At 48.2% G+C, this 25,187-nt stretch overlaps 1 protein-coding gene across 3 annotated transcripts in view; it reads left to right on the forward strand.

The window, feature by feature from the left end:
• Positions 1–23,932, forward strand: part of nmbr (neuromedin B receptor) — a 56,343-nt gene extending 32,411 nt beyond the window's left edge. For 2 of the 3 annotated variants that reach the window (XM_072362091.1, XM_072362093.1), the window contains exons 4-5: positions 13,647–13,885; positions 21,080–21,317. In XM_072362091.1, coding sequence (XP_072218192.1) covers positions 13,647–13,885; positions 21,080–21,242 — 402 coding nt within the window. In that variant the 3' untranslated portion in view covers positions 21,243–21,317. Of the gene's footprint in view, positions 1–13,646; positions 13,886–21,079 lie in introns of all 3 variants that reach the window. The other variant, XM_072362092.1, reaches the window with a different exon arrangement.
• The last annotated feature ends 1,255 nt before the right edge of the window (positions 23,933–25,187 follow it).

Consider the following 25,187-nt stretch of genomic DNA (forward strand, 5'->3'; position numbering starts at 1 on the left):
TTAATGTGAAGAGGCGCATGTGCCTATTAAATCTGGTATTAACTGCTTCTATGATGTAAAACCGTTCAAGGAGCAGGGGAACAGGATGGATCTGTGGCTCCTGTGATGTCCAACCAGCAGGAGAATCAAACATGCATCAGAGCAGGTTTGAAGTAAAATCAGTAAAACCCTGAAGTCAGGGAATCAGCCTCCGGGTTCTGCAACATGCAAAGATGGCAGCAAAGGCCACAAATCCAGGCCAGACTGTGATGTCATGATGAAGGAAAGACACGGAAACAACAGGCTGAAGTTCCCAGCAGGAGACGATCGACACCACGGGGTAAAGCAGGGCAAAGGCAAGAAACAGGTGTGTGAAGACGGGAAAACAGTTCGGGGCTCATCACAGAAGGTGTGAATAACAGCTTTAGAAGGAGAATAAGGTCCTGTTCACAGCCTGAAAGGCTTAAGGACAGAAACTGATGCTCAGGTGTCACATCATCAGCGTCCAACACTCTGAGTTACTCCTGAGTTTGTTACCATCTATAGCAGAAACTCCGGTCCTGGAGGGCCGCTGTCCTGCAGGTTTTAGATGTTTCCTGCTCCAACGCACCTGAATCAGATCAATGCATCATTAGCAGGCTGCTGCAGAACTTAACAATCTTTGGAAGAGATCCATTTAATCTGAATCAGGTGAAGCAGGGAAACATCTAAAACCTGCAGGACAGCGGCCCTCCAGGACCGGACTTTGACATATGTGGTCTAAAGGATCCTGTTTGTGTGCAAAATGAAATCCTTTCACTCCTCATAACAACATAAATGTATCTGTCCTCTGCAAAGTGTCACGGACGAAAAGGTAGGACCCAGATGCAGCTCTTTCATTCACAAAAACAAGGTTTATTCCACAAAATAGGGAGCAAAAGGCAGGAACAAAAGGCGATTCAAAAATACTTAATGTTAACAAAACCAAGGCTGTGAAAGAAATAAGACAAGACTATGATTAAACTTCCATTACAAGACTATGAATAAAACAGAACTATGACAAAACAAGACTATGAGGCATGAAACCAGACTTATCTGTGCAGAGCATGGAGGGATAGTGAGGATTCTGCAGTGACTGAAAGGAAACCAGGAGGCTAAATACTGTGAGGGGAGTGATCAGTGACATGAGGTGCAGCTGAGAACCATTAACCAGGTGAACTGAACGTGAAAAACATGACTAGAACATAACATGATTAAACAAACTGTGGCACAAAGCTAACCTGTGAGGAAATAATCAAACTCATGGAGCCGATCTGCACAAAGCATAGATGGAGTGAAGATTTTTTACCTGGATGGGACCGACCTTATCACCCAGCACCAGGCTTGGGCCTCCCTCGTGCTCCTGTGGCTGAATGGGGAATAATCCCTGCTGAGTGGAAGCTGTTAAAGAAAAACTGGTGTTAATGACAGGAAACAACAGCAGAAACCATCCAAAGCTGAAGGCTTTGGAGCAGAAACTCCAGATAACTCAAGACCTCTGTTTGCATTTTATAACGTGCTTTTATTCAGATATTTCCTCATGTTTGGAGCTGTGGGTCAAACATTTTTATGCTTTAATTGAAAGCAGTTGTTCATATTTAACTGGGAAACGTCTCGTTGCTGTTAACAAGGGCGTAACCATGGTTTAGACATTGGGGGGGGTCCAAGAAAAACAAAATGGTTGAGTGCATTATCTATAATTCTTTATTTATAGATGAAAAATTGGACATTTAGAACATAGTTTAGAGGACTACATTGACCATGTAAGTTCACATCTAAAGGAATAGTGTAATTTCTCCGAGACAGTGACTGCCCCCCCACTTTGTTTTGGTTAGTTGCTTACTGTTTACTGACCTTAAACACACCTACCAATTACAGTTATGCTCTTCCAGTAGTTCTGTAGCAAATAGGACAGCTTCCAATGGAAAACGACCAAATACCCAAAGCATGTTTCTGGAAATATTTTAATAAGGACAACTAATGATGTAACAAATTACAGACTTTTCCTTTAACAAAAAAAGGTGCTGAGGACTTTTAAGTTAATTTCTATTGTGTCAATGTCTCAAAATGTGCATTAACAATGAAAAGTCTAATAGTCTAATGTTATTTTTGTTTTAAGTTGTTTTATTTTGAAAGGGGGCGGAAGTTTATTTTGTTGATTCTGTGTTGGATTTCCTGTTCTGGTACAATCTGCTCTGTTGAGCAGCGGCTCCGTCAAAAGTAGAAGTCCAGCGTAAAGATAAGGAGAGCCGCTGCTGAGACGGCGGCGCGCCCGGTGGGTCACGCTCATTGAGCCGTTACGTTCCCACGGTAACCGCGGCGCAGCCGTTACGTTCCCATGGTAACACACGCAAGCGCGCCCGGTGGGTCACTCTCATTGGCTAGAGTGTTAGCGACGTAGCGGCGCAGCCGTTACGTTCCCATGGTAACACACGGAAATAAGTTGAAAATAAATAAGACATAACAAGAGACCGACCCCTTGACAGGGTTCATAAAAGGAGAACATGCATTTTACATGTTTTCTTCTGTATATTGGGGGGGACAGGTTGGTATTTTCTCAATATTGGGGGGGACACGACCCCCCCAAAGAATGCGTGGTTACGCCATAGTCTGTTAACAAGTCAGAAAATATGTAAAAATGTGACGGGTCTCCCTGTTTCCAGCTCCTTCCTCCACCTTCTGATGGGAAATAATCCCTGCAGCTGCACTGCAGGCAGGAAGCACCTGAAGAAGCCTCTGAACACACTGTTTAGTCACTATGCTGAGCGGGGGGTGTGCAGCGTTGTCCACTGTGAACCGGCTCCTCAGATTCAACTCTAACTCCTGTTTTGCTCAGATTTAGCTGCAGCTGTGAACCTTGTTGTGACTGGAGAAACGTTTCCCTTTAAACTACCTTCATAACTATTTTAAAAAGTTATTCACGGTGAGGATTATCTTTAGAAGAGAGAGTAAATTGGCTGGAAAAGGAAGCTGTCAACCAAATCGATTTATTGCTGCATTTGAATCTGAAGTCTTTAGCTCTGGTGACAGCAAACTGATTTTCTTTCCCCCTGAAGTCAGAAATCCAATCTTCAGCATTAAATTCCTGTTTCCTGTCTCAGTTTCTCCATTTGTGTCGTATTGGGTGTCGTGTAATTCATCTCATTACAGCTAAATCTATCTGTGGCTTCTCGTGAAGGAGGCATTCTATCAGTACTTTCCTGAATGGGAAAAACCTCTTCAGTCCTCACATCTTATCGGGTCAGAACACAATCATTTACCGCAGACGGTCACATCAACACCTTCTGTCTCATCTGAGAGCTGATTAATTATGTTCCCCGAGATAAGAAATGCATTGGATGCTGCACACGTTCACGGCTCGTGCACCAAACACACACACATCCCTGCTGAAAGTCCCTCTATTTTTATATATCAACATGTGAAAATATGACATTTCATTTACATCAATAACTCTGATGAAATCAGTGAAGTTCATCGTAGATTTCGAGCTAAATTGAGCTGTAATTTTGAGCTTGTGAGGCCCTGATGTGATGAGTATGACTGTGCACGTGTACGGGCTCAAACAGGTTTTTCTGACTGTTTTGTAACATCCAACAAATTTTCTTCGTGTTTCTTTGAAAATCCTGAAACAGACGAATGTCTGAATGAAACGAATCCGTAGATTTAGGAGATGAAGGCTTTGGACCAAAGAGCAGACAGAACATCCAAACTGTTGTCAGCATCCAAAACCTGTAAGAAGCAGCAGAAACACGACAAAGTGCTGAAAGACTTTCACCTTCTGTGGAACCTTTCAGCCCTGAAATGAAAAGCTGAAAATACTTTATCAAATTAAATCAGGTTGTCGGAATATTAAAACATTTTGAGTTCATAGTCAAAGGAAATGTAGGAATCCCTACTTTCTTTGTAAAAGATGTTTTCTCTGAGTTGGGGTAAGATTAAACACCTTATAGGGTCAGACGATGTTGCACAACGATCTGAAATACAGAGAAGAAGGAAAATAAATCACAAACCTCGTATTTAATGTGATTTTCATTCTCTCCAAAAGCAGAATTATGAGTCGAGGCAGCTGTGAAAATCGTGACTCCAGCTGTGAGAGAACATTGTATCAATATACATTCACCCGGTTAGTGCCTCAGTTTGTGCCTCGGTTAGTTCCCTGGTTAGTACCCTGGTTAGTGACCCAGTTAGTTCCCCAGTTAGTTCCCCGGTTAGTGCCTCAGTTTGTGCCTCGGTTAGTGCTCCGGTTAGTACCCTGGTTAGTACCCCGGTTAGTTCCCCGGTTAGTGCCCTGGTTAGTACCACGGTTAGTTCCCCAGTTAGTTCCCCGGTTAGTGCCCCGGTTAGTTCCCCAGTTAGTTCCCCGGTTAGTGCCTCAGTTAGTTCCCCGGTTTGTGCCTCGGTTAGTGCTCCGGTTAGTACCCTGGTTAGTACCCCGGTTAGTTCCCCGGTTAGTACCCTGGTTAGCACCACGGTTAGTACCCCGGTTAGTTCCCCAGTTAGTTCCCCGGTTAGTTCCCCAGTTAGTTCCCCGGTTAGTGCTCCGGTTAGTGCCCCGATTTAGTCTTTGTTTTGTGTTTTGGTTCAATTTAATTCCGGTTTAAGTTTTGGTATCTCTTCAGTTGACAGAAAATAAATCCTGTTTGTCTTTGTTTTAATGTCTCTCCTGAGTTTGTGTTCCGTGTTCTTTATAGTTTCTGGTTGTTTTCAGTCTTTGGTTCAGTTTTAGTTCTCCTTATTATCCCTAAATGTCCTCAGTTCAGACGTGTCTCCTGGTAAATACTCACCTGTTCTCCACTCATCAACCTGACAGTATTTATAGCTCTCCGATCAGCCTTAATTGTGTCGTGTTGTTGCTTTTTCGTGGTTCTCTGTGATTCTCTGTGGTCTCATCCTCGTGGTTCTCTGTGGTTTTATCCTCGCGGTTCTCTGTGGTTCTCTGTGGTCTTATCCTCGTGGTTCTCTGTGGTTCTCTGTGGTTCTCTGTGGTTTTATCCTCGTGGTTCTCTGTGGTTCTCTGTGGTTTTATCCTCGCGGTTCTCTGTGGTTCTCTGTGGTCTTATCCTCGTGGTTCTCTGTGGTCTTATCCTCGTGGTTCTCTGTGGTTCTCTGTGGTTCTCTGTGGTCTTATCCTCGTGGTTCTCTGTGGTCTTATCCTCGTGGTTCTCTGTGGTTCTCTGTGGTTTTATCCTCGCGGTTCTCTGTGGTTCTCTGTGGTCTTATCCTCGTGGTTCTCTGTGGTCTTATCCTCGTGGTTCTCTGTGGTTCTCTGTGGTTCTCTGTGGTTTTATCCTCGCGGTTCTCTGTGGTCTCATCCTCGTGGTTCTCTGTGGTTCTCTGTGGTCTCATCCTCGTGGTTCTCTGTGGTTCTCTGTGGTTTTATCCTCATGGTTCTCTGTGGTTCTCTGTGGTCTTATCCTCGTGGTTCTCTGTGGTCTTATCCTCGCGGTTCTCTGTGGTTCTCTGTGGTTTTATCCTCGTGGTTCTCTGTGGTCTTATCCTCGTGGTTCTCAGTGGTTTTATCCTCGTGGTTCTCTGTGGTCTTATCCTCGTGGTTCTCAGTGGTTTTATCCTCATGGTTCTCTGTGGTTCTCAGTGGTCTTATCCTCGTGGTTCTCTGTGGTCTTATCCTCGTGGTTCTCTGTGGTCTCATCCTCGTGGTTCTCTGTGGTCTCATCCTCGTAGTTCTCTGTGGTCTTATCCTCGCGGTTCTCAGTGGTTTTATCCTCGCGGTTCTCTGTGGTCTTATCCTCGCGGTTCTCTGTGGTTTTATCCTCGTGGTTCTCTGTGGTCTTATCCTCGTGGTTCTCTGTGGTCTTATCCTCGCGGTTCTCTGTGGTTTTATCCTCGTGGTTCTCTGTGGTTTTATCCTCGTGGTTCTCAGTGGTTTTATCCTCGCGGTTCTCTGTGGTCTTATCCTCGCGGTTCTCTGTGGTTTTATCCTCGTGGTTCTCTGTGGTCTTATCCTCGTGGTTCTCTGTGGTTTTATCCTCGTGGTTCTCTGTGGTCTTATCCTCGTGGTTCTCTGTGGTTTTATCCTCGTGGTTCTCTGTGGTCTTATCCTCGTGGTTCTCAGTGGTTTTATCCTCGCGGTTCTCTGTGGTCTTATCCTCGCGGTTCTCTGTGGTTTTATCCTCGTGGTTCTCTGTGGTCTTATCCTCGTGGTTCTCTGTGGTCTTATCCTCGCGGTTCTCTGTGGTTTTATCCTCGTGGTTCTCTGTGGTTTTATCCTCGTGGTTCTCTGTGGTCTTATCCTCGTGGTTCTCTGTGGTTTTATCCTCGCGGTTCTCTGTGGTCTTATCCTCGCGGTTCTCTGTGGTTTTATCCTCGTGGTTCTCTGTGGTTCTCTGTGGTTCTCTGTGGTCTCATCCTCGCGGTTCTCTGTGGTTTTCTGTGGTTTTATCCTCATGGTTTCTCTCCTGCAGTCAGTCTGTCCATCAGTCCTTCTGTTGTCTCTTCTTTTCTTTGTTCTTGTACTTTTTGCTCATAGTTTTGCTCATCCTGCCTCAGCTGGTTTAAATAAAACCTTCGTTCATCTTATTACGTCTTCGCCTCATCTGAGTAATTTAATTCCCCGTGTTCTTGCTGTTGTAAGTGAATCAGCATGGAGATCGATGCTTTTTACCGTCCTTCAGGTCTGTTCTCCGGAGTAGTTTCCATCAGCATCAGGCAGACGCTTTCAGCTCAGCGGTGTTTTGTGATTCCAGCGATGCTGCGAGGACTCTGTGTGACTGACAGTGAAAAGAAAACGAGGAAGACAGAGAGGGTCGGCAGGTTCACAGGAGAAGAGGAATGATGGAGAAGCAGAGGGAGGTGACAGATGGAGGGAGACGAGGGGAGAAGGAGATGAAGGGGTGACACATGAAAGAGGGAGAAGTGAGTCTCACAAAGCCGCCAAAAAAGGTCAAAGTGGAAAAATGTGCAGCTGAGAAAATCAGCAGCTGCGGCCGAGGCTTCAGACAGGCTTTTTACTTCAGCTCATCACAGAATGACAGTTAAATTCACTGTGATAACTCCATTACTGACACCCTCAGGACTTTGAGGTGGAAACTGGGTGCAACACCTTCAGGATTCTGAAAACCTTTGTCCCTGTGGACCTGATCACCCCCAGCTGATCAGAACCAGCTAACAAAGATGTTTCCAACTCAATGCAGCAGTTAGAACAGAACTATCCGAGCTTCAGGCTTCAGGTAGCTGACTGGATGCTGTAGAGCAGGGATGTCAAACTCCGATCCTCGAGGGCTGCTGTCCTGCAGGTTTTAGATGTTTCCCTGCTTCAACACACCTGATTCAGATCAATGCATCATTAGCAGACTGCTGCAGAACTTAACAATCTTTGGAAGAGATCCTTTTAATCTGAATCAGGTGTGTTGAAGCAGGGAAACATCTAAAACCTGCAGGACAGCGGCCCTCCAGGACCGGACTTTGACATATGTGGTGTAGAGGGAAGACTGCAGCTTTCCTGGTGACCAGGGCTTGAATCCTGACCTGCATGAAAAGTACGACCCCAGCAGGGGTCCTCAGGCCTCAGCTCCCTGCCTCCCTGGGATATGAGTGTAAGGTTTTATGGATAAAAGCGTCTCCCATAAACATACATCTTCCAGTTCAGGAAGAAATATCAATGTTAACTTTTTAAATCACATGCAAGTAACAGCAATTATGCCGGCTTGTTCACAGATATGAGACTTGTGTTCTTTTCACTGATTTTTACTGTGGTTTTCATCGTCAAAAGTCCACCGCAGAACTGATAAAACACAAATGATGTGGAAATATTACATTACACATGCCTCAACTAAAAGAAAATATATCATTTACAAACATAAACTAACATACCACTTTGGCCTGCGAGTGGACAAACCGGTAAACTTGAAACCGCTTACGGTCTTCGTTGACTGCTTTCTTAATTGGATCCATATCAATGCTACCATTTTACCGCTTTTTTAAACCGGAAGTGACGTCACCTTAAACTAAACTTATCAAGTTTTAACTTTTAACTTTTACCTAACACCAAATGTTATTAACTATATCCTCTAAACATTGCTAAAAATATTAAATATATACATCAAAACACTTAAAACAAATGTGTTATACGGACATTCTCTATGGCCATAAAATCACAGCTGCATCTAGTGGCGAAACATGAACATAACTGCCGTTACAGCAATTAATAAACAGAAGAAGAAGAAACAACTTCTAACGCTGTATCTGCTTTCAGAACATCAGAAAACACTGCAGAAAAGTCCCAAAATGCGTCGTGCCCTCCCAGGCAGCAGGGGGCAGTAGAGGCTCTTCATTGCTCAGCTGCGGCTGAGGTAAAGAAGAAAAACGTAACTTTTGTTCATCTGTTGGTCACAGCAGAGGTTAAAGGTGAAAGGCAGCCACACAGAGCTGCTCTCACCTGCAGATTATCCTCAGCTGCATTAAAACTGTCCACAGGAGCTGTGCCGGGTCACGTGAAGCTCTGACCTTAATGCAGCTTCTGCTGCACAGTTTGAAGGCTTCTGCTGTTTTAGTAACATTATAACTCTTCCTTTTTTTACTTTTAATGGATCATACAGATAATAATTCTGCATCACAGTGCTTCACACAGAGAAAAATTACCCGTAGAGGCGGGCTACAGCAGCAGATATGAGTCTCTGCTCCCCTCCTCCTCGCTGCAGGATGACTGCAGACTGGATTTATCTGTTGTGCACCAACAGTAACGTTTGGGAGTTTCATTGTGCTTTTCTGCTCAGGTTCTGCAGCCTGAAATAATGACAGCACCATGAGCTCTAAGTGCAAAAGAGGAGGAGATCCTCTGCTGCAGTAAAAACTAACAGATGAACTACTTCCACAGACCGTCTCCACGTCTCTTGGTTAAGCGTCTCTGTGCATGTGTGGTTTGAGTCTGAGTCTGACACCCACTCCTGGTGTGGTGCAGCACTTCGGTTATCTTTAAGCCCCCTGTCGAGCGAAGGATAAACATCGGGCGATATAAACGGTGACATGTGGGATTATTTGGCAGATTTAGGTCACTCTAAAAACGTTTAGAAGAGGTTCTGCCTCTTATACTGTCACAGAAAGTCAGTTTCCTCCAATAAACACACGAATTAAAAGCTCCACAATCTCACCAGACTGACCAATAATGGGCATTTCCACAAGAGCTTAATTGATTCTTTATGTAGGTTAAATCAAATTGGATCTGGCATAGCGGAGCATCAACTGAAGAAATGAGTCACGATCAGGCTTCTGATCTGCAGCCCGGTGCTGCGGCGTGCTGCGGCGTGCTGCGGCGTGCTGCGGCGTGCTGCGGCGTGCTGCGGCGTGCAAATCTGGAGGAAAAAGTCTGTGTTCTTAGTTTATTTATGAGCTCAGCACCGAGTTGGTCCTGTAACGAGTACGCCCGGCGCTGCCCGGCCATCCCCCCTTTAACCGCCCCACGGCCCTTTAACCTCCTGGCGCTGCCCGGCCATCCCCCCTTTAACCTTCCGGCGGCCCTTTAACCGCCCGGCGGCCCTTTAACCGCCCGGCGGCCCTTTAACCTCCCGGTCCTGGTGAAACCTCCCGGTCCTGGTGAAACCTGGCAGGTCCTAAAGTAAGCAGGCTGTGTCACTGACGCAGGACTCAGAGCGGACAACAACAACATTAAAGAACCCGTTTCAGATGCTTCCCGGTCCTGATTAACTCAACCGGGTAAAAAAGGGCGCAGCCCTGCAGGTGAAGTCCACCAACGATCAGGAGCCTTAATGAACCAAAAACACAATGAAGTCAGGCTGGAGAGCAAAGAGCAGGAAGCTGTGTAACTAAAGTCCAGGAAGGACTCCGATGCTGAGGCATAAGAAGCCTGTTTGTTCATTTGCATCCGTTGTTTGGAAGCGAGCCAGCAGCTGTAAAGCACAGAAGCCACAGCAAACATGTCATTCTTTTATATTTCCCTCCTGCTGCTGCCTCCAGGATGGATGGATTCATGCAGAAAGAACTTTAAAAGGAATCCTTTTGCACCAGAATCATAGCAGAAAACTCTGCTTTCTGCCCACATGCACGATGGGAGTCTTTCACCTGCAAACCTGTTGGAATAACAAGCTCCTGACTGAGGAGATGCCTTCAGTGGATATGGAGAATTATAGAGGAATGACAACTTCCCGGCTCGCTGCACAGCAGTCGCCTCGAGTGTCGATCTACCTCAGCTGTGTCTCTGATGGGATCTGGCAGCAAGCAATTCCCAGACGCTCTCCAGATTTCCTGCTTACTGACAGGCTGCAGTTAGCAGCTCCTCATCTATGAAGAAAGAACATGGATGCATAGAAACCTGTGGAAGATACTTTTCATTCCTTCAGCTTCCTGTTTCCTTCTTTAAGAGTCAGACAAGGTGGTGAAAAACTGCTCAACTGAAATGATTTCATGATTAATTCCTCACCATCGTCCTCTTTGGGTGCAAATGACCTTTTGATGGAGTTAGTGCTCCAGAGATTTCAGACAATAAAACAGGAAATTGACCAGATTCGTCCTCATTAACATTCAGACTGTCAGGTGAACACCTGGGATCTACAGACCCGTTTCTCTTTCTTCTGTTCGGGTTCATTCCAGCGGATATTAAACACGCACAACGTGGTTTTCAGAACCTGAGATTGTGCAGAAACATTAACAAACATGAGCTCCATCAGCATCTTTATTTGTCTGTTGATGTTCTATAAGGTTAGCAGGCGTCCAGGACAATGAAAAATGCTGAAAACAGAGAAACTCTGCAGCATTAAACGATTTTCAAGCAGTTCCAAAGCCGCAGAGTTTCCCAGAGTCGCTCATTTGGTTTAAGGTGGTCATAAAACTCAGTTCAGGCTCTTTTAAGGCGGTATTTCTCACGTCAAAACCAAACCCGTTTAATATCACCGTAAGTCTTCAGTCTCGTTTTATGCAAATGATGTCGTTCTGCATCCTTGTCGTCACTTCCAAACAGGAAGCAGGGGAAGCTGTGGCTGACGGTAACCATGGCGATGAGGGTATAAAAAAGAGACGTCCGGTTCAGTTGGACCGAAACAAAAGGAGCAGAAACTAACTGCAGTGAGGCTAAAAGCTGCTAATCGATCCACTTCAACGGGAAGCATTTCTACCAGGTGCATGATGGGAAATAATCTCAGAAAAATAGTGACCCTGCAACATCTGGAGTCTGGGAGTTAAAACTCAGGGTCTTTGTCTTTGAATGTGATGTCAGGAGTTTATTCGAGTGTCTGAGAGGCTTCAGCTTGGTGCGCTGATGCTGAGCTCTGCGACGCCGTCGTTTTATTACTTTATGCTTCTCCAGATTCATATGGCATCTGTTAAAAAACTGAATTCTTCAGGTGCTTGTGAGAAATTTGGGTGATAAGAACGTGGCTCAGGCCATTTGTCTGAGATCTGCTGATGTCATGCTCAGCTGGCAGCTCAGTCTATTGGAAAGAATCAGAAATATATGTAAAATATGTTTAAATATGACCAAAAACGTGCAGAATCGAAGCTTTCAGGCCCAGATGATCAGCTGGGTTTGAATCCTCCTGCATGGAAACACTCAGCTGAGCTGTTCAGGCTCCAAACTTCCATCTTTCAGTAAAAACTGTTTATTAATCCAGCTGAAGTCCCCATAAAGCTGCTCTCATTCACATGTTTTTCTGTTTCTTCTGTCAGAAACTGGGACTAAAACCAGCCCATTAAGACGATAAGTTAAAGCGTTTCCAGCCTGTCGCTCTGCTCTAATAAAATCCTGATTTATAACCACAGAATCACCGTTAAAGCAGCTCAAAGACGGCATCTGAGCGGTGAATTCAGCTGGATTTCATGGACCAGGACTCCCCCACAGAGGAGGTTAGCCTGAACTGTTCATTCAGAACTCAGAGGTGTGAACAGTCTGTGAATCACATGTTCTGACAGGTGAAAATGAGCTAAAATACAGCAGAAAAATGGCCCAAACCAAACGTGTTACGCAGACATGTCACTCCCTGAAACATCAGCCTGATGTAACCAGAGGAGAAGGAAGACTGATATCCTCCACTCGGAGCCTTTCTCGTGCACATCCTTCAGCTTTGAGCTGCTTTTCAGCCTCTTCCTCAGCCAATGAATCCAGGGCAGAATGGCAGTAATGGATTTTAAAAACAGCGGAAGGACATCTTTGCTCCTCTAAGACCTGAGAGCATCAGGATCATGTCCATCTGCGCTACACAGAGAAGCACTTCCAGCATCTTTCTGTGCAGCCATGGGTGTCCGGACATGTTTAAAGTACACGTTTTCCACATGTCTCCGACTGGAACTCCTCTGACAGCAGCGAACTCTCAGCGATGCGGCGCTAAAACACTGTCAGATCCACTCTTCTTCTGTCCGTTTCCATCAGTTTCATCATGGAGCATTTGGAGGAAGCTTTTAGCTCGCAGGTCCTTGTGGGAGTCGTGTCCAGCTCCACTACAAGAGGAAGTGACTGTGGGAAGTATTTTTGCTTTTAGGGACTTCTGCATCGATTCTGAACCTGTTTCAGTCCCTGATGGATTCAATCAGTTATTTCTCATCAAATGAAAAAGTGAAGAAGAGTGAAATACCGACCAGTCAAAGTCAGCCAGTCTTTATTTCCTGTTTCTGTTCCCATATATAGACGCTTATCACTGCAGTCTACAGCTTTTATTGATATTAATTTACTTTAAAAATAGGCATTTACGATGTTTTTCTGATCAAATCAGCAGCTGTGGTGAAGATCCACAACATTACAACGAAGAAAGCTTCTGTTAAAGGGAAATACTTCCATGTCAGGGAATATCTGGGATATGACGTCATATCTTCCACCTGTGCGCTCAGCAGCTGAAGCTAAGCTGGTTAAAAACCCCGACTCAGGCGACTCAAACAGGCTGTCAAAGTGCAACTGCTCAGGCTGTGCCGACCCATTTATCCTCCTCAGCATCCTCCTAAAGGGCCCTTTGCAGGCTGCTTCTCCACCTTTAAATAGCGCTAATAACAGGAAATGTGTTCTGAGCTAAAAGCAAAACTTTTTGATGAAACACTGAAGACATCCTGACAACTGCAGGAAAGGATTTTTATTCCTAGAATGACATCTGGATGGTGTAGCTGTATGATTCCCACCTTCCATGTGGAAGACCTGGGTTCAAATCCCCTGCATGAAAGGTATTACCTCCAGTAGGAGTCCTTAGACTAGACCCCCTTACCCTACCTGTAAGTCGCTTTGGATAAAAGCGTCTGCTAAATGCATAAAAATAAACATGTTTAAGAGATTTTTGGTTCGGTTTGATACTAAACAGTCACAGATTTGATGAAATATGATCAGTTATGTTTCTGTTTATGCATTTAGACGCTTTTATCCAAAGCGACTTACAGGTAGGCATGTAGGGTAGGGGGGTCTTGCCTAAGGACCCCTACTGGAGGTAATACCTTTATGCAGAGGATTTGAACCCAGATCTTCCACATGGAAGGTGGCAATCATACAGCTACACTATCCAGTCCCTAGTTAAGTGGGTCTGTGGCCTAAAGCCTCTCTTTTAACACAGATGGCTGTTTAGCAGCTGACCTCTGACACTTCAAACCAGTGTTTTAACCCCCGACGATCTGCACAGATAGCGCTCCATCACCTGCTGCTCGTGGTTGTCGTGACAACCGGGCATAGTTCACCTCCATCTCGCTGTGTTTCCCCTCTGCTCTTTCAGATGGAGACCAGGAAGCGTCTGGCGAAGATCGTGCTGGTCTTTGTGGGCCTGTTTGCGCTGTGCTGGTTCCCGAACCACGTGCTCTACATGTACCGCTCCTTCCACTACCACCAGATGGATCTGTCGCTGGCCCACCTCGTCATCACCCTGCTGGCTCGGGTCCTCAGCTTCTCCTCCTCCTGCGTCAACCCTTTCGCCCTCTACCTGCTCAGCGAGAGCTTCCGCAGGCACTTCAACAGGTCAGATTTATCCATCATCTGTCCGGTTATTTTAACTTTCTCATGAGGTTTTAACCACAAGGAAGCTGAACTAAAACAGTTAAAGATACATTTGAGGGTTCATCTCCAGTTAAACTGAAAATTGTTGATTATTTTAATCATTTTGACAAATTTCAGAGTAAATAACAGAATGTTTCTGCACCCAGTCAGCTGGAAAAAAGGAGATTTTAAACTATTTCTGGTTAAAACATGATTCAATTCAATTCAATTAAATTTTATTTATAAAGCGCCAGATTACAACAATTGTCATCTCAAGGCACTTAAGTAATAAAGTCCAATTCAAGCCAATTGGAATTCAATTCATTGTAATCATAATCCAATTAATTCATATGGAGCCAATTCAAAAATAATATCCGAGCTAAAGAAACCAACAGATTGGACCGAAACTTGTCTTCAGTCCAATCTCCCGTCCTGAGCCTGAGGGACTGTGGAAAGGAACGACTCCCTTTAACAGGAAGAAACCTCTGGCAGAACCAGAACCAGGAAGAAACCTCTGGCAGAACCAGAACCAGGAAGAAACCTCTGGCAGAACCAGACTCAGGAAGAAACCTCTGGCAGAACCAGAACCAGGAAGGAACCTCTGGCAGAACCAGAACCAGGAAGAAACCTCTGGCAGAACCAGAACCAGGAAGAAACCTCTGGCAGAACCAGGAAGAAACCTCTGGCAGAACCAGAACCAGGAAGAAACCTCTGGCAGAACCAGAACCAGGAAGGAACCTCTGGCAGAACCAGAACCAGGAAGAAACCTCTGGCAGAACCAGAACCAGGAAGGAACCTCTGGCAGAACCAGAACCAGGAAGAAACCTCTTGCAGAACCAGAACCAGGAAGAAACCTCTGGCAGAACCAGGAAGAAACCTCTGGCAGAACCAGAACCAGGAAGAAACCTCTGGCAGAACCAGGAAGAAACCTCTGGCAGAACCAGAACCAGGAAGAAACCTCTGGCAGAACCAGACTCAGGAAGAAACCTCTGGCAGAACCAGAACCAGGAAGGAACCTCTGGCAGAACCAGAACCAGGAAGAAACCTCTGGCAGAACCAGGAAGAAACCTCTGGCAGAACCAGAACCAGGAAGAAACCTCTGGCAGAACCAGAACCAGGAAGAAACCTCTGGCAGAACCAGGAAGAAACCTCTGGCAGAACCAGAACCAGGAAGAAACCTCTGGCAGAACCAGAACCAGGAAGAAACCTCTGACAGAACCAGAACCAGGAAGAAACCTCTGGCAGAACCAGGAAGAAACCTCTGACAGAACCAGAACCAGGAAGAAACCTCTGGCAGAACCAGAACCAGGAAGGGTGTCCATCCGCCTCGACCAGCTGGGGTTTGAGAAGACAGAAAAGAGGAAAAACACCATAACACCATTCAAAGGATACCTGCTGGAACAGGGAAACACAAGTTAATAACCACAATAATGTCACATGATATAAAATCATCTGAGAAATTAAACAGGGGGAAAAAGAGAGGAAAGTGAGGAAATGCTCTCCTAATCCCAACCAAGTAGGTTTCATTCCTAAAACTAACAAAACCTTCCCAAACAGTGAAAGAAATGAACGATTAAAGATTACTGTCAAAGAACTTGAAAATCAGGGCTAAGTCTGGGCTCCTGATCCTTCATTTAAATTAAATCAGTTCAGAAATGGTGATCAAGGACAGTTTTACAGAGTGTTGAACCTTGAGCTGTTACAGTTTATAATACATAATGTATCATCTGAACTGATTAAATACTTTAACAGATTTAACACGAGCAAGCAGGCCTTTAACTTAACGTCTCTGTGGCAGCTTGTAGTGACGCATCCTGTTAACAGAGGATCTTTGAGCACAGATGTGGAAAGAGTCTCACAGCAGTTCAACCATCATGAAACATCTGTTGTGTTTTACTCACTGTTTGGTAGGTTTGGGCATTCAATGCTAATCTGTTAGCATTTATGGCTAATTTCTGCCACATGTTCCAAACCTTTTCCTGGTTTCCTGGGCGAGTTTCACCGAATCCGTACAAACTGTGACGGCCGAGACTGGAGACTGGAGCCAAAAGCTCTGCAGAGGGAACAAGTCCTGAAACAGAAAGATAAAAATGCAGAACAATATGGTGTTTAACTGAACATAAACCAGGAAGTTTAACAGAAACATTACAGGAAACTAAACCTAACAAAAACCACAATAACTTTCATTTCAGCGAGGGTTTGTGAGATAAAACATGGACCCAAAGCTTCTCAGAGATGTCTCCGTCCCGCAGGTTTGGTCTGACCTCTGACCTCCTGCCCATGACATCATCTGTCAGCCATTTTAAGGGGAAAAACTTCAAAGCTTCACTTCATTTTCAACAGACTCACAGAAAGATCAGATCTGGATGCAGTCGCCAGTTCTCAGAATAATATTTGTGTTTTCAGCTGCTCGGCCCTTAAAAACGGATCCTTTAAGGATTTAACCACATGATTTAGCCCAGAGTTAGCTTCTTCTTCTTCTTCTTCTTCTTCTTCTTCTTCTCTGGCAGGCTGCTGCTTGTTGGCGTTTTGCTCTGTGCGTTCAGACCGTGCTAAATTGAAATTGTAGACTAATCAAAGCTTTCCACAAGGCTGCATTTGTACATGTGAGCATTCAGAAACACAGTCCACACACATCCAGAGGCCTCATCATTTCTGAAAGCTTCCTCTCACATCCTCCATCTCCGTGCTCAGCAGGAAAGTCTTTGAATAAACTCGTCCTGAAAGCTCGCAGAGACACGGCGACCCGAGGACCAGCTTTTCTGCCTCTGAAGCTGCAGGATTTACAGAATCTGACCCAAATGAAGTCCCAGCGAGTACGAAGGGGAATAAGCTCCTGCTTTTGGGAAGCAATCATGACAACTAACCTGTTTGATATTCATTCCTTTAAAGAAACACAGACTGAGCAGAAATGTTAGCTCTCCGCCGACGCCTGGAGAGCTAATTACTGTTATTCCTGTTTCTGAGGATCAACACTGACAACAAAAGCAGTAAATCACCTAAATACGACCTCCTGGAACCTCAGTGTGGATCCAAAGTTTAAGGCAGGAAATGTTTGGGAGAAAACACTCGAGAGAAGCAGCTGAAAGAAGAACACCGGCTCTGAAAAGGTTCTGCTCTGTTCGGTGAGGCGTGAGAGACTTTGACTGGTCCTCAGACGTGCACACGAGCGGAAAACTCCCCTTTATGCAGCCTCTGAAGGTCAGAGCGGGCCCCTCAGCGTGGCCCCCTGCGCCGTGGGACTGATATTAATCTGACAGAATTATAATATCTGCAGCTTCACACGAAGAATCATTCTGATGGCCTTTGGAAGAGCTGCTTTCTCCTCGTTTATCCTCCATAAAAACAATGATTCTAAATAAAAATACTGTGAATCTTTAAGTCATCGTGCAGCTTCAGGGTCACAGTTCAAATTTAAACACGTTAAACCTCCTTTCAACCAGATAAAGTTAAGTCAGAAAATGTCCTCGGTGGCCTCGGTCCTCGGGGTCCTCGGTCCTCGGGGTCCTCGGTCCTCGGGGTCCTCGGTCCTCGATGGCCGATGTCCTCGGGGTCCTCGGTCCTCGGGGTCCTGGGTGGCTGATGTCCTCGGTGGCCTCGGTCCTCGGGGTCCTTGGTCCTCGGGGTCCTTGGTCCTTGGTGGCCTCGGTCCTCGGGGTCCTTGGTCCTCGGTGGCCTTGGTCCTCGGTGGCCGATGTCCTCGGGGTCCTCGGTCCTTGGGGTCCTCGGTCCTCGGGGTCCTTGGTCCTCGGTGGCCTCGGTCCTCGGGGTCCTTGGTCCTCGGGGTCCTCGGTGGCCTCGGTCCTCGGGGTCCTTGGTCCTCGGGGTCCTTGGTCCTCGGTGGCCTTGGTCCTCGGTGGCCGATGTCCTCGGGGTCCTCGGTCCTCTGTGGCCTCGGTCCTCGATGGCCGATGTCCTCGGGGTCCTTGGTCCTCGGGGTCCTTGGTCCTCGGTGGCCGATGTCCTCGGTGGCCGATGTCCTCGGGGTCCTTGGTCCTCGGTGGCCGATGTCCTCGGTGGCCGATGTCCTCGGTGGCCGATGTCCTCGGGGTCCTTGGTCCTCGGTGGCCTTGGTCCTCGGTGGCCGATGTCCTCGGGGTCCTCGGTCCTTGGGGTCCTCGGGGTCCTTGGTCCTCGGTGGCCTCGGTCCTCGGTGGCCTCGGTCCTCGGTGGCCGATGTCCTCGGGGTCCTCGGTGGCCTCGGTCCTCGGGGTCCTTGGTCCTCGGGGTCCTTGGTCCTCGGTGGCCTTGGTCCTCGGTGGCCGATGTCCTCGGGGTCCTCGGTCCTCTGTGGCCTCGGTCCTCGATGGCCGATGTCCTCGGGGTCCTTGGTCCTCGGGGTCCTTGGTCCTCGGTGGCCGATGTCCTCGGTGGCCGATGTCCTCGGGGTCCTTGGTCCTCGGTGGCCGATGTCCTCGGGGTCCTCGGTCCTTGGGGTCCTTGGTCCTCGGTGGCCGATGTCCTCGGTGGCCGATGTCCTCGGTGGCCGATGTCCTCGGGGTCCTCGGTCCTTGGGGTCCTTGGTCCTCGGTGGCCAATGTCCTCGGTGGCCTCGGTCCTCGGGGGCCTCGGTCCTCTGTGGCCTCGGTCCTCGATGGCCGATGTCCTCGGGGTCCTTGGTCCTCGGGGTCCTTGGTCCTCGGTGGCCGATGTCCTCGGTGGCCTCGGTCCTCGGGGGCCTCAGTCCTCGGGGTCAGCGTGGGCCCCTCAGCGTGGGCCCCTCAGCGTGGGCCCCTCAGCGTGGGCCCCCTGCGCCGTGGGACTGATATTAATCTGACAGAATTATAATATCTGCAGCTTCACACGAAGAATCATTCTGATGGCCTTTGGAAGAGCTGCTTTCTCCTCGTTTATCCTCCATAAAAACAATGATTCTAAATAAAAATACTGTGAATCTTTAAGTCATCGTGCAGCTTCAGGGTCACAGTTCAAATTTAAACACGTTAAACCTCCTTTCAACCAGCTAAAGTTAAGTAAATAGAAGGTAAAGGTAAGACTAAACGCCGATGAGTCGCTTCTTTCATAGCTGCTGATGCAGCACAAAGAGCACAGAAAGGGGATTCAAACAGGCTTTTTAAACCTTCCACCACTTCATAAAACGGGCTTTTGAACAGAACTTTAACAGAAACTCGTTGCTTTAGGAGCCACAGGGTGAATATGTGGAAATATGTTTGGTGGCTGCGCATTTACTGACTTCCATGTTTTAAAATAGTGAAAAAACGTCTTTAAACAACTTTTAACGGATAAAAACTTTCTGTGAAGTCTGCTCCTGCCTCTGATTTCCAGCCGGACACATTAAACGGTTAATGTGTCTCTCTGCACCAGGGATGTCCAGAGTCGGTCCTCGGGGGCCTTGGTCTACGGGGGCCTCAGTCCTCTGGGTCCTTGGTGGCCGCTGTCCTCGGGGGCCTCAGTCCTCTGGGTCCTTGGTGGCCGCTGTCCTCGGGGTCCTCGGGGGCCTCAGTCCTCGGGGTCCTCGGGGGCGGCTGTCCTTGGTCCTCTGGGTCCTCGGTGGCCGCTGTCCTCGGGGGCCTCAGTCCTCGGGGTCCTCGGGGGCCTCAGTCCTCGGGGTCCTCGGGGGCCTCAGTCCTTGGTCCTCTGGGTCCTCGGTGGCCGCTGTCCTCGGGGGCCTCAGTCCTCGGGGTCCTCGGTGGCCGCTGTCCTCGGGGTCCTCGGGGGCCTCAGTCCTCGGGGTCCTCGGGGGCGGCTGTCCTTGGTCCTCTGGGTCCTCGGGGGCCTCAGTCCTCGGGGTCCTCGGGGGCGGCTGTCCTTGGTCCTCTGGGTCCTCGGTGGCCGCTGTCCTCGGGGGCCTCAGTCCTCGGGGTCCTCGGGGGCCTCAGTCCTCGGGGTCCTCGGGGGCCTCAGTCCTTGGTCCTCTGGGTCCTCGGTGGCCGCTGTCCTCGGGGGCCTCAGTCCTCTGGGTCCTTGGTGGCCGCTGTCCTCGGGGTCCTCGGGGGCCTCAGTCCTCGGGGTCCTCGGGGGCGGCTGTCCTTGGTCCTCTGGGTCCTCGGTGGCCGCTGTCCTCGGGGGCCTCAGTCCTCTGGGTCCTTGGTGGCCGCTGTCCTCGGGGTCCTCGGGGGCCTCAGTCCTCGGGGTCCTCGGGGGCGGCTGTCCTTGGTCCTCTGGGTCCTCGGTGGCCGCTGTCCTCGGGGGCCTCAGTCCTCGGGGTCCTCGGGGGCCTCAGTCCTCGGGGTCCTCGGGGGCCTCAGTCCTTGGTCCTCTGGGTCCTCGGTGGCCGCTGTCCTCGGGGGCCTCAGTCCTCGGGGTCCTCGGGGGCCTCAGTCCTTGGTCCTCTGGGTCCTCGGGGGCGGCTGTCCTCGGGGGCCTCAGTCCTCGGGGTCCTCGGGGGCGGCTGTCCTCTGGGTCCTCGGTGGCCGCTGTCCTCGGGGTCCTCGGGGGCCTCAGTCCTTGGTTCTCTGGGTCCTCGGGGGCCTCGGTCCTCGGGGGCCTCGGGGGCGGCTGTCCTCGGGGGCCTCAGTCCTCGGGGTCCTCGGGGGCGGCTGTCCTCTGGGTCCTCGGTGGCCGCTGTCCTCGGGGGCCTCGGTCCTCGGGGGCCTCAGTCCTCGGTGGCTGCTGTCCTCGGGGGCCTCAGTCCTTGGTCCTCTGGGTCCTCGGGGGCCTCAGTCCTCGGGGTCCTCAGTCCTCGGGGGCCTCGGTCCTGCAGGTTTTCGACGTTTCCCTGCTTCAACACACCTGATTCAGATGAAATGGATCTCTTCACAGATTGAGTTCTGCAGCTGCCTGCTGCTGAAGCCTTTATCTGACTCCGGTGGGTCGGAGCAGGGAGGCAGCAGCCCCCGAGGACCGGGGCCCCCGAGGACCGAGGCCCCCGAGGACCGAGGCCCCCGAGGACCGAGGACCGAGGCCCCCGAGGACCGAGGCCCCCGAGGACCGGATCGGGGCGTCTTCAGCCTGATGCAACGGCTTTAAACCTCAGCAACATGACTGACTGCAGATCCTCCCACAGATGTTCTCTCCATTTTCTCTGCCTGTGCTGCTGCAGATTCTCACTCAGATTAACATCCTTTTCTGTCCTGCTTCTCTGAGCTTTTCCAGTCGAATTGATGTTTTCTGTCGTAGTTATTCGAGTAGAAGCAAAAAGAGTGAAAGAACAAAGACACGAAACCCTTTAATCATCTTATGATCCAACACTCTTTCCTCTCTCCTCTTCCTCAGTCAGCTGCGATGTGGTCGAGGTCCTCGCCCCGAGCGTCAGGCCAGCTACCTGCACAGCACCTCCCACATTCGCCTCACCTCCATCAAGAAGGCCACGCCCACTGCCGCCATCATGGCTCCATCAGCCAATGGCAACCCCAACAGACAGGAAGTGGCTCTGTGAGGTGGGAGGAGATCCTCAGCTCCTCCTGGAAGGTCTTTGAACATCTGGTGCAGATGGCAGGGTGCATGGGCCGAGAGGGCGTCGAGTCATGAATCATTTCCACCCGTTAGCCCCGTCCAATCGGACGCCATCGTGTCCATCCTCAACAAGAAGTGCCTCTTGGAAGCAAAGAGAAACTGACTGTTTTCTACTGAAAGCTGTTTAAGTCGATGAAAGAGTCCGAGGCTGAGGGGACGGCCGGGTTAGCATGTCCGCTGTGAAAGCTTGTTTCTCTGTGCCACGCTGCTGGAATGTTCCATTAAACCGACAAAAACAGCCATTTTCACTGTTTATGGCTGATTTAACGGGGGAAGTTTGTCTGCTGCTTTGTGATGTGAAGGGTTAGAACATCCAGAGGAGTCTTAACATCTGTTCAAGCTCCAAAGTTACTCTGCAGAAGCTGGAAAAGTTTGAACTCCCGCCACAACAATCTGAGATGAATGAGAGTCAGTCGTAGCTGTTTCTCACCACCTGAAGCTTCTGTTTGCTTACGGCTCTGTTAGTCTCCGTATCCACCAACATCGCTTTGGTAGGAAGCTGATGATGGAGCTCTGAACAACTGCAAATATCTGAGGCTGAACCCTGAACATGCACAGCTGAACAGGTGTGTAGTTAAAGCTGAAAAGGAAGTGAAGCATTTCGGCCTGTGCAGTTCCACTGATGTGATCCTCCGGCACAGACCTGAACCCAGGCAGCAGATGAGCTGAAGGTAAAGCTGTGATTCTCTGCTGCTTTCTCTGGGTTAGGAGTGAGAAACTATGACCTCAGCAGGCAAAGCAGAGGCACTGAGGAGCAGAGCCTGAAGATGCAGCTCTCTCCATTTCAGTCCAAACTGAAGATCGTAACCGTTGGTTAACTGCAGATGACTGAATTAGCTGAAGAGAAGTGAAACTAAATGACTGGATTCCCTGCTGGATTTAACTGTGCAGAACAAAATACTCTGAAAGGTCATCCAGAGATGCTACAGCTTTCTGCTCTGTGCAGTGCAGACTTTCACCTGAAGTCTGACATCAGTTCAGTTAGAATTAAAATGAAGTGAGGCAGAAAGGAGGTGAAAACAGTGTTAAATCATCAGCTGTTTCAGTTCAAATCAGAGCCGCGTTTCATCTTTTATCCAGTGTTAAAAATCATCCTTTTCAACGTGGAATCTGACCCAAAAAAAGGTGGAAGTGATAAGATCCAACCCCCCGTCCACCAAAGTCAGACTCTGCAGAAAATGCATGAGTGAGATTAGAATTTAATGATTTCAAATCTGAGAAACCAACATTTTATCCATAAAAACGTGTTGGAAGTGAGCAGAAACAGCCGGAGGAACATGTTGCAACTCCTGAAGTTAATCAGCGACAGTTCAGTAACACGACTGGATAAGAAAGAGCACCTTAAAGAGGAAGAGTCTGCAGCTGGTTATTTACAGCCAGCAGTTAACTTCCTGCCTGAAGGAGGGGAGGCGGCAGCTTTTAATGTCTGCTTTTAACTTCTCCTGAAAGGAAATGTTCCAGACCTCAACAACCTGCTGCAAACTGAGTTTATTCGGTCATTTTAGCTTCTCTTCTGAGTACTTCAGGCTGCCGTGGAGTTTTATTATTTAGGACATTTGATTATGAACCCCAGCAGTTCCTCTCGGTCTGAGGCGGCCGTGCAGAAGAAGTCTGGTGTGCTGAGAATCCTTCTCCCTTTGACACGTCCTCAGCTCAGAGAACGACGAGCCGGCGGTGAGAAGCTGCACCACAACACGTCCTGCTGGAGGTTTCCTCTCCAAACGGATGTCAGCTCCTTATAACAACCTTTACCAGGACTGGATAGAGTTCAAATAGGGTTGAAATCCCCTGCAGGAAAGGTTCTACCTCCAGTAGAAGTTTGGATAAAAGCGTTCAAACCTGAGCCTGGCAGCCGCAGATTTACTTTCTTTGTCATCACACTGAAGCATGCAGTTCGCCGAGTGCTTGGTGATATTTTCCACCCGGGGATTCATAAACAGCTGATAAAAGTGAACATCCTGAAGATGTCTCACAACAAATCCCATCCAAGGACAGGAATGCAGGGGATCGTGCTCTCAGGCTGTTAAAAAGAGGATTCTGAACGATTCCTGTGGGTTAGCTGAGAAAGACTTTAATTGCAGGGGAACAGAAATGTACTTAGAACAAGTAAATATTAATTATTCCTGATTGAACCGGTAAATGCAGAGAAATCTTACATTTGAGGAGAATTTCTGACCTGTTGTGCACCTCAGAGCGAGTCTCCTGCAGCCAAGCAAGCAATTAACCGGAATTAATTAGCTGCAAGAGAGTAGAACACAATCTCCATTTCCCCCGGCTTATAATTAGTATTTAACTGTTAATTCTTCTCACCGTGAAAGCTCAGTCGAACAGCCCCGACTTTCACTGCAGTTTCCCGTTTTTCCGCAGCTCTGCTGCACTTTGATCCAGAGCAGAACCGGCACCAGTTCGGCTTGGAGGCTGGAGGATGGTGGGACTAACAGAGCCGTGCAGATGATTGGTGTCGCCGCTCTTTGTGTTGCTGCTTTGGCCTGAGTTTGTGTGCACAGATCATGTTGTGACACTCTTTTCACCATGTTGGGATGTTTATTCCTTCGTTAAAAGGTTTGATGTGGGTTTTTTTTGATGTGCCAGGCATGCTTCTTCTTTCTGTGTTAAAAACTGATGCTGTAATAAAAGTCCTCGTGCGCACATTCACGCAGACGGCTCCAGGTTTTCATTTCTACAGAAATCAGTGCATCACTGTGGAGACAGTTCTGGGCACTTTAACAGCTGGTTGTCATCTGGAGCCTCCAGCTTTTCAAATAGACCATCAAATGTAAGTGGAGCTGAAATTACAGCAAATAGGTGGGTGTCGCAGCTCGTGAATGTGGCGGCTGTCACGGTGCCAGCTGAGCTCTGCGGGAGGTGGGCCGACAGCTGTTGCCTCATCAGAACAGCTGCTGCACCATCATCTGGAGGAAAGGGATGCAGAGGAGGAAGGGAGGACCTTCGACACCATTCAGCGCGTCAGCTGATGGCGTGACCCACCCCACGGTCACTCGGACGGTTTCACCACTAAAGCAGCTACAGAGCGAGAGAAAACAGATGAGAACATGGCTTCCTGTGCTTTTGAGTCTGGATGGAGAAGCAACTGAAGAACAAACTCTGACCACGGAGACTCATTGGTGACCGAAGGTCTGAAGCTGATGTGAACATCTGGAACAGACTGAAAGAGCTGTAGGGTGAAAGCTTTTAGGTCCAGAGGCCAGCAGCTGGGGCCGAATCATTTTACTGCTGGAAACAAACTGATCAATAAACCTTAGAAACCTTTAACTGATGTATCGTGCAGTTCAGTTTAATCAGGAACAGTCAGAAGACCAATAAAGAACTGTTTCTGACACCGTCTCTGAGCCTGATGTCACTTTAACGTGAGGCTTTGAAGCGTTCGCATCCAACACTGCCGGAAACATCAACATTTAGGCTCAAAACTCATCGTCAGCCTGTTGTATAGAAGAATCCACAGGATTTAAAGGGGAATTGCATCAATCTCTGTGTCATGCACCCACAGGAGGATACAGATCAATACACGGATCAGTGAAAGTTTCAGTGTATTAAATTAAGATCACTCTGTTGTTTTCATTTAATATCAGTGCTGCTGTCAGAGAACACACCGGACGGTCTGAACCGAGCCGCCATGTTCCAGCTGATGGAGGAAAATCATGCTTTTCATTATTTTATTTAATTATTTCCTGAACCTAACCGATTACTTTTAGATACTGAAGGCAAACACAGTGGAAACAAAAGGTTTTATACTGAGGGTCTTTGCATCTTTTTAAACTGCAGAAAAAAAGTTCCATCTGTAGTTTGTTTTTCAACCTTTAAGAGACAGAAGTTCAAAATAAATCCTTTTCAGTGAATAAAGCCAAAA

Source organism: Leuresthes tenuis, unplaced genomic scaffold (assembly GCF_036924035.1).
Source record: "Leuresthes tenuis unplaced genomic scaffold, fLeuTen1.0.hap1 SCAF_13, whole genome shotgun sequence".
NCBI classification, from domain to species: domain Eukaryota; kingdom Metazoa; phylum Chordata; class Actinopteri; order Atheriniformes; family Atherinopsidae; genus Leuresthes; species Leuresthes tenuis.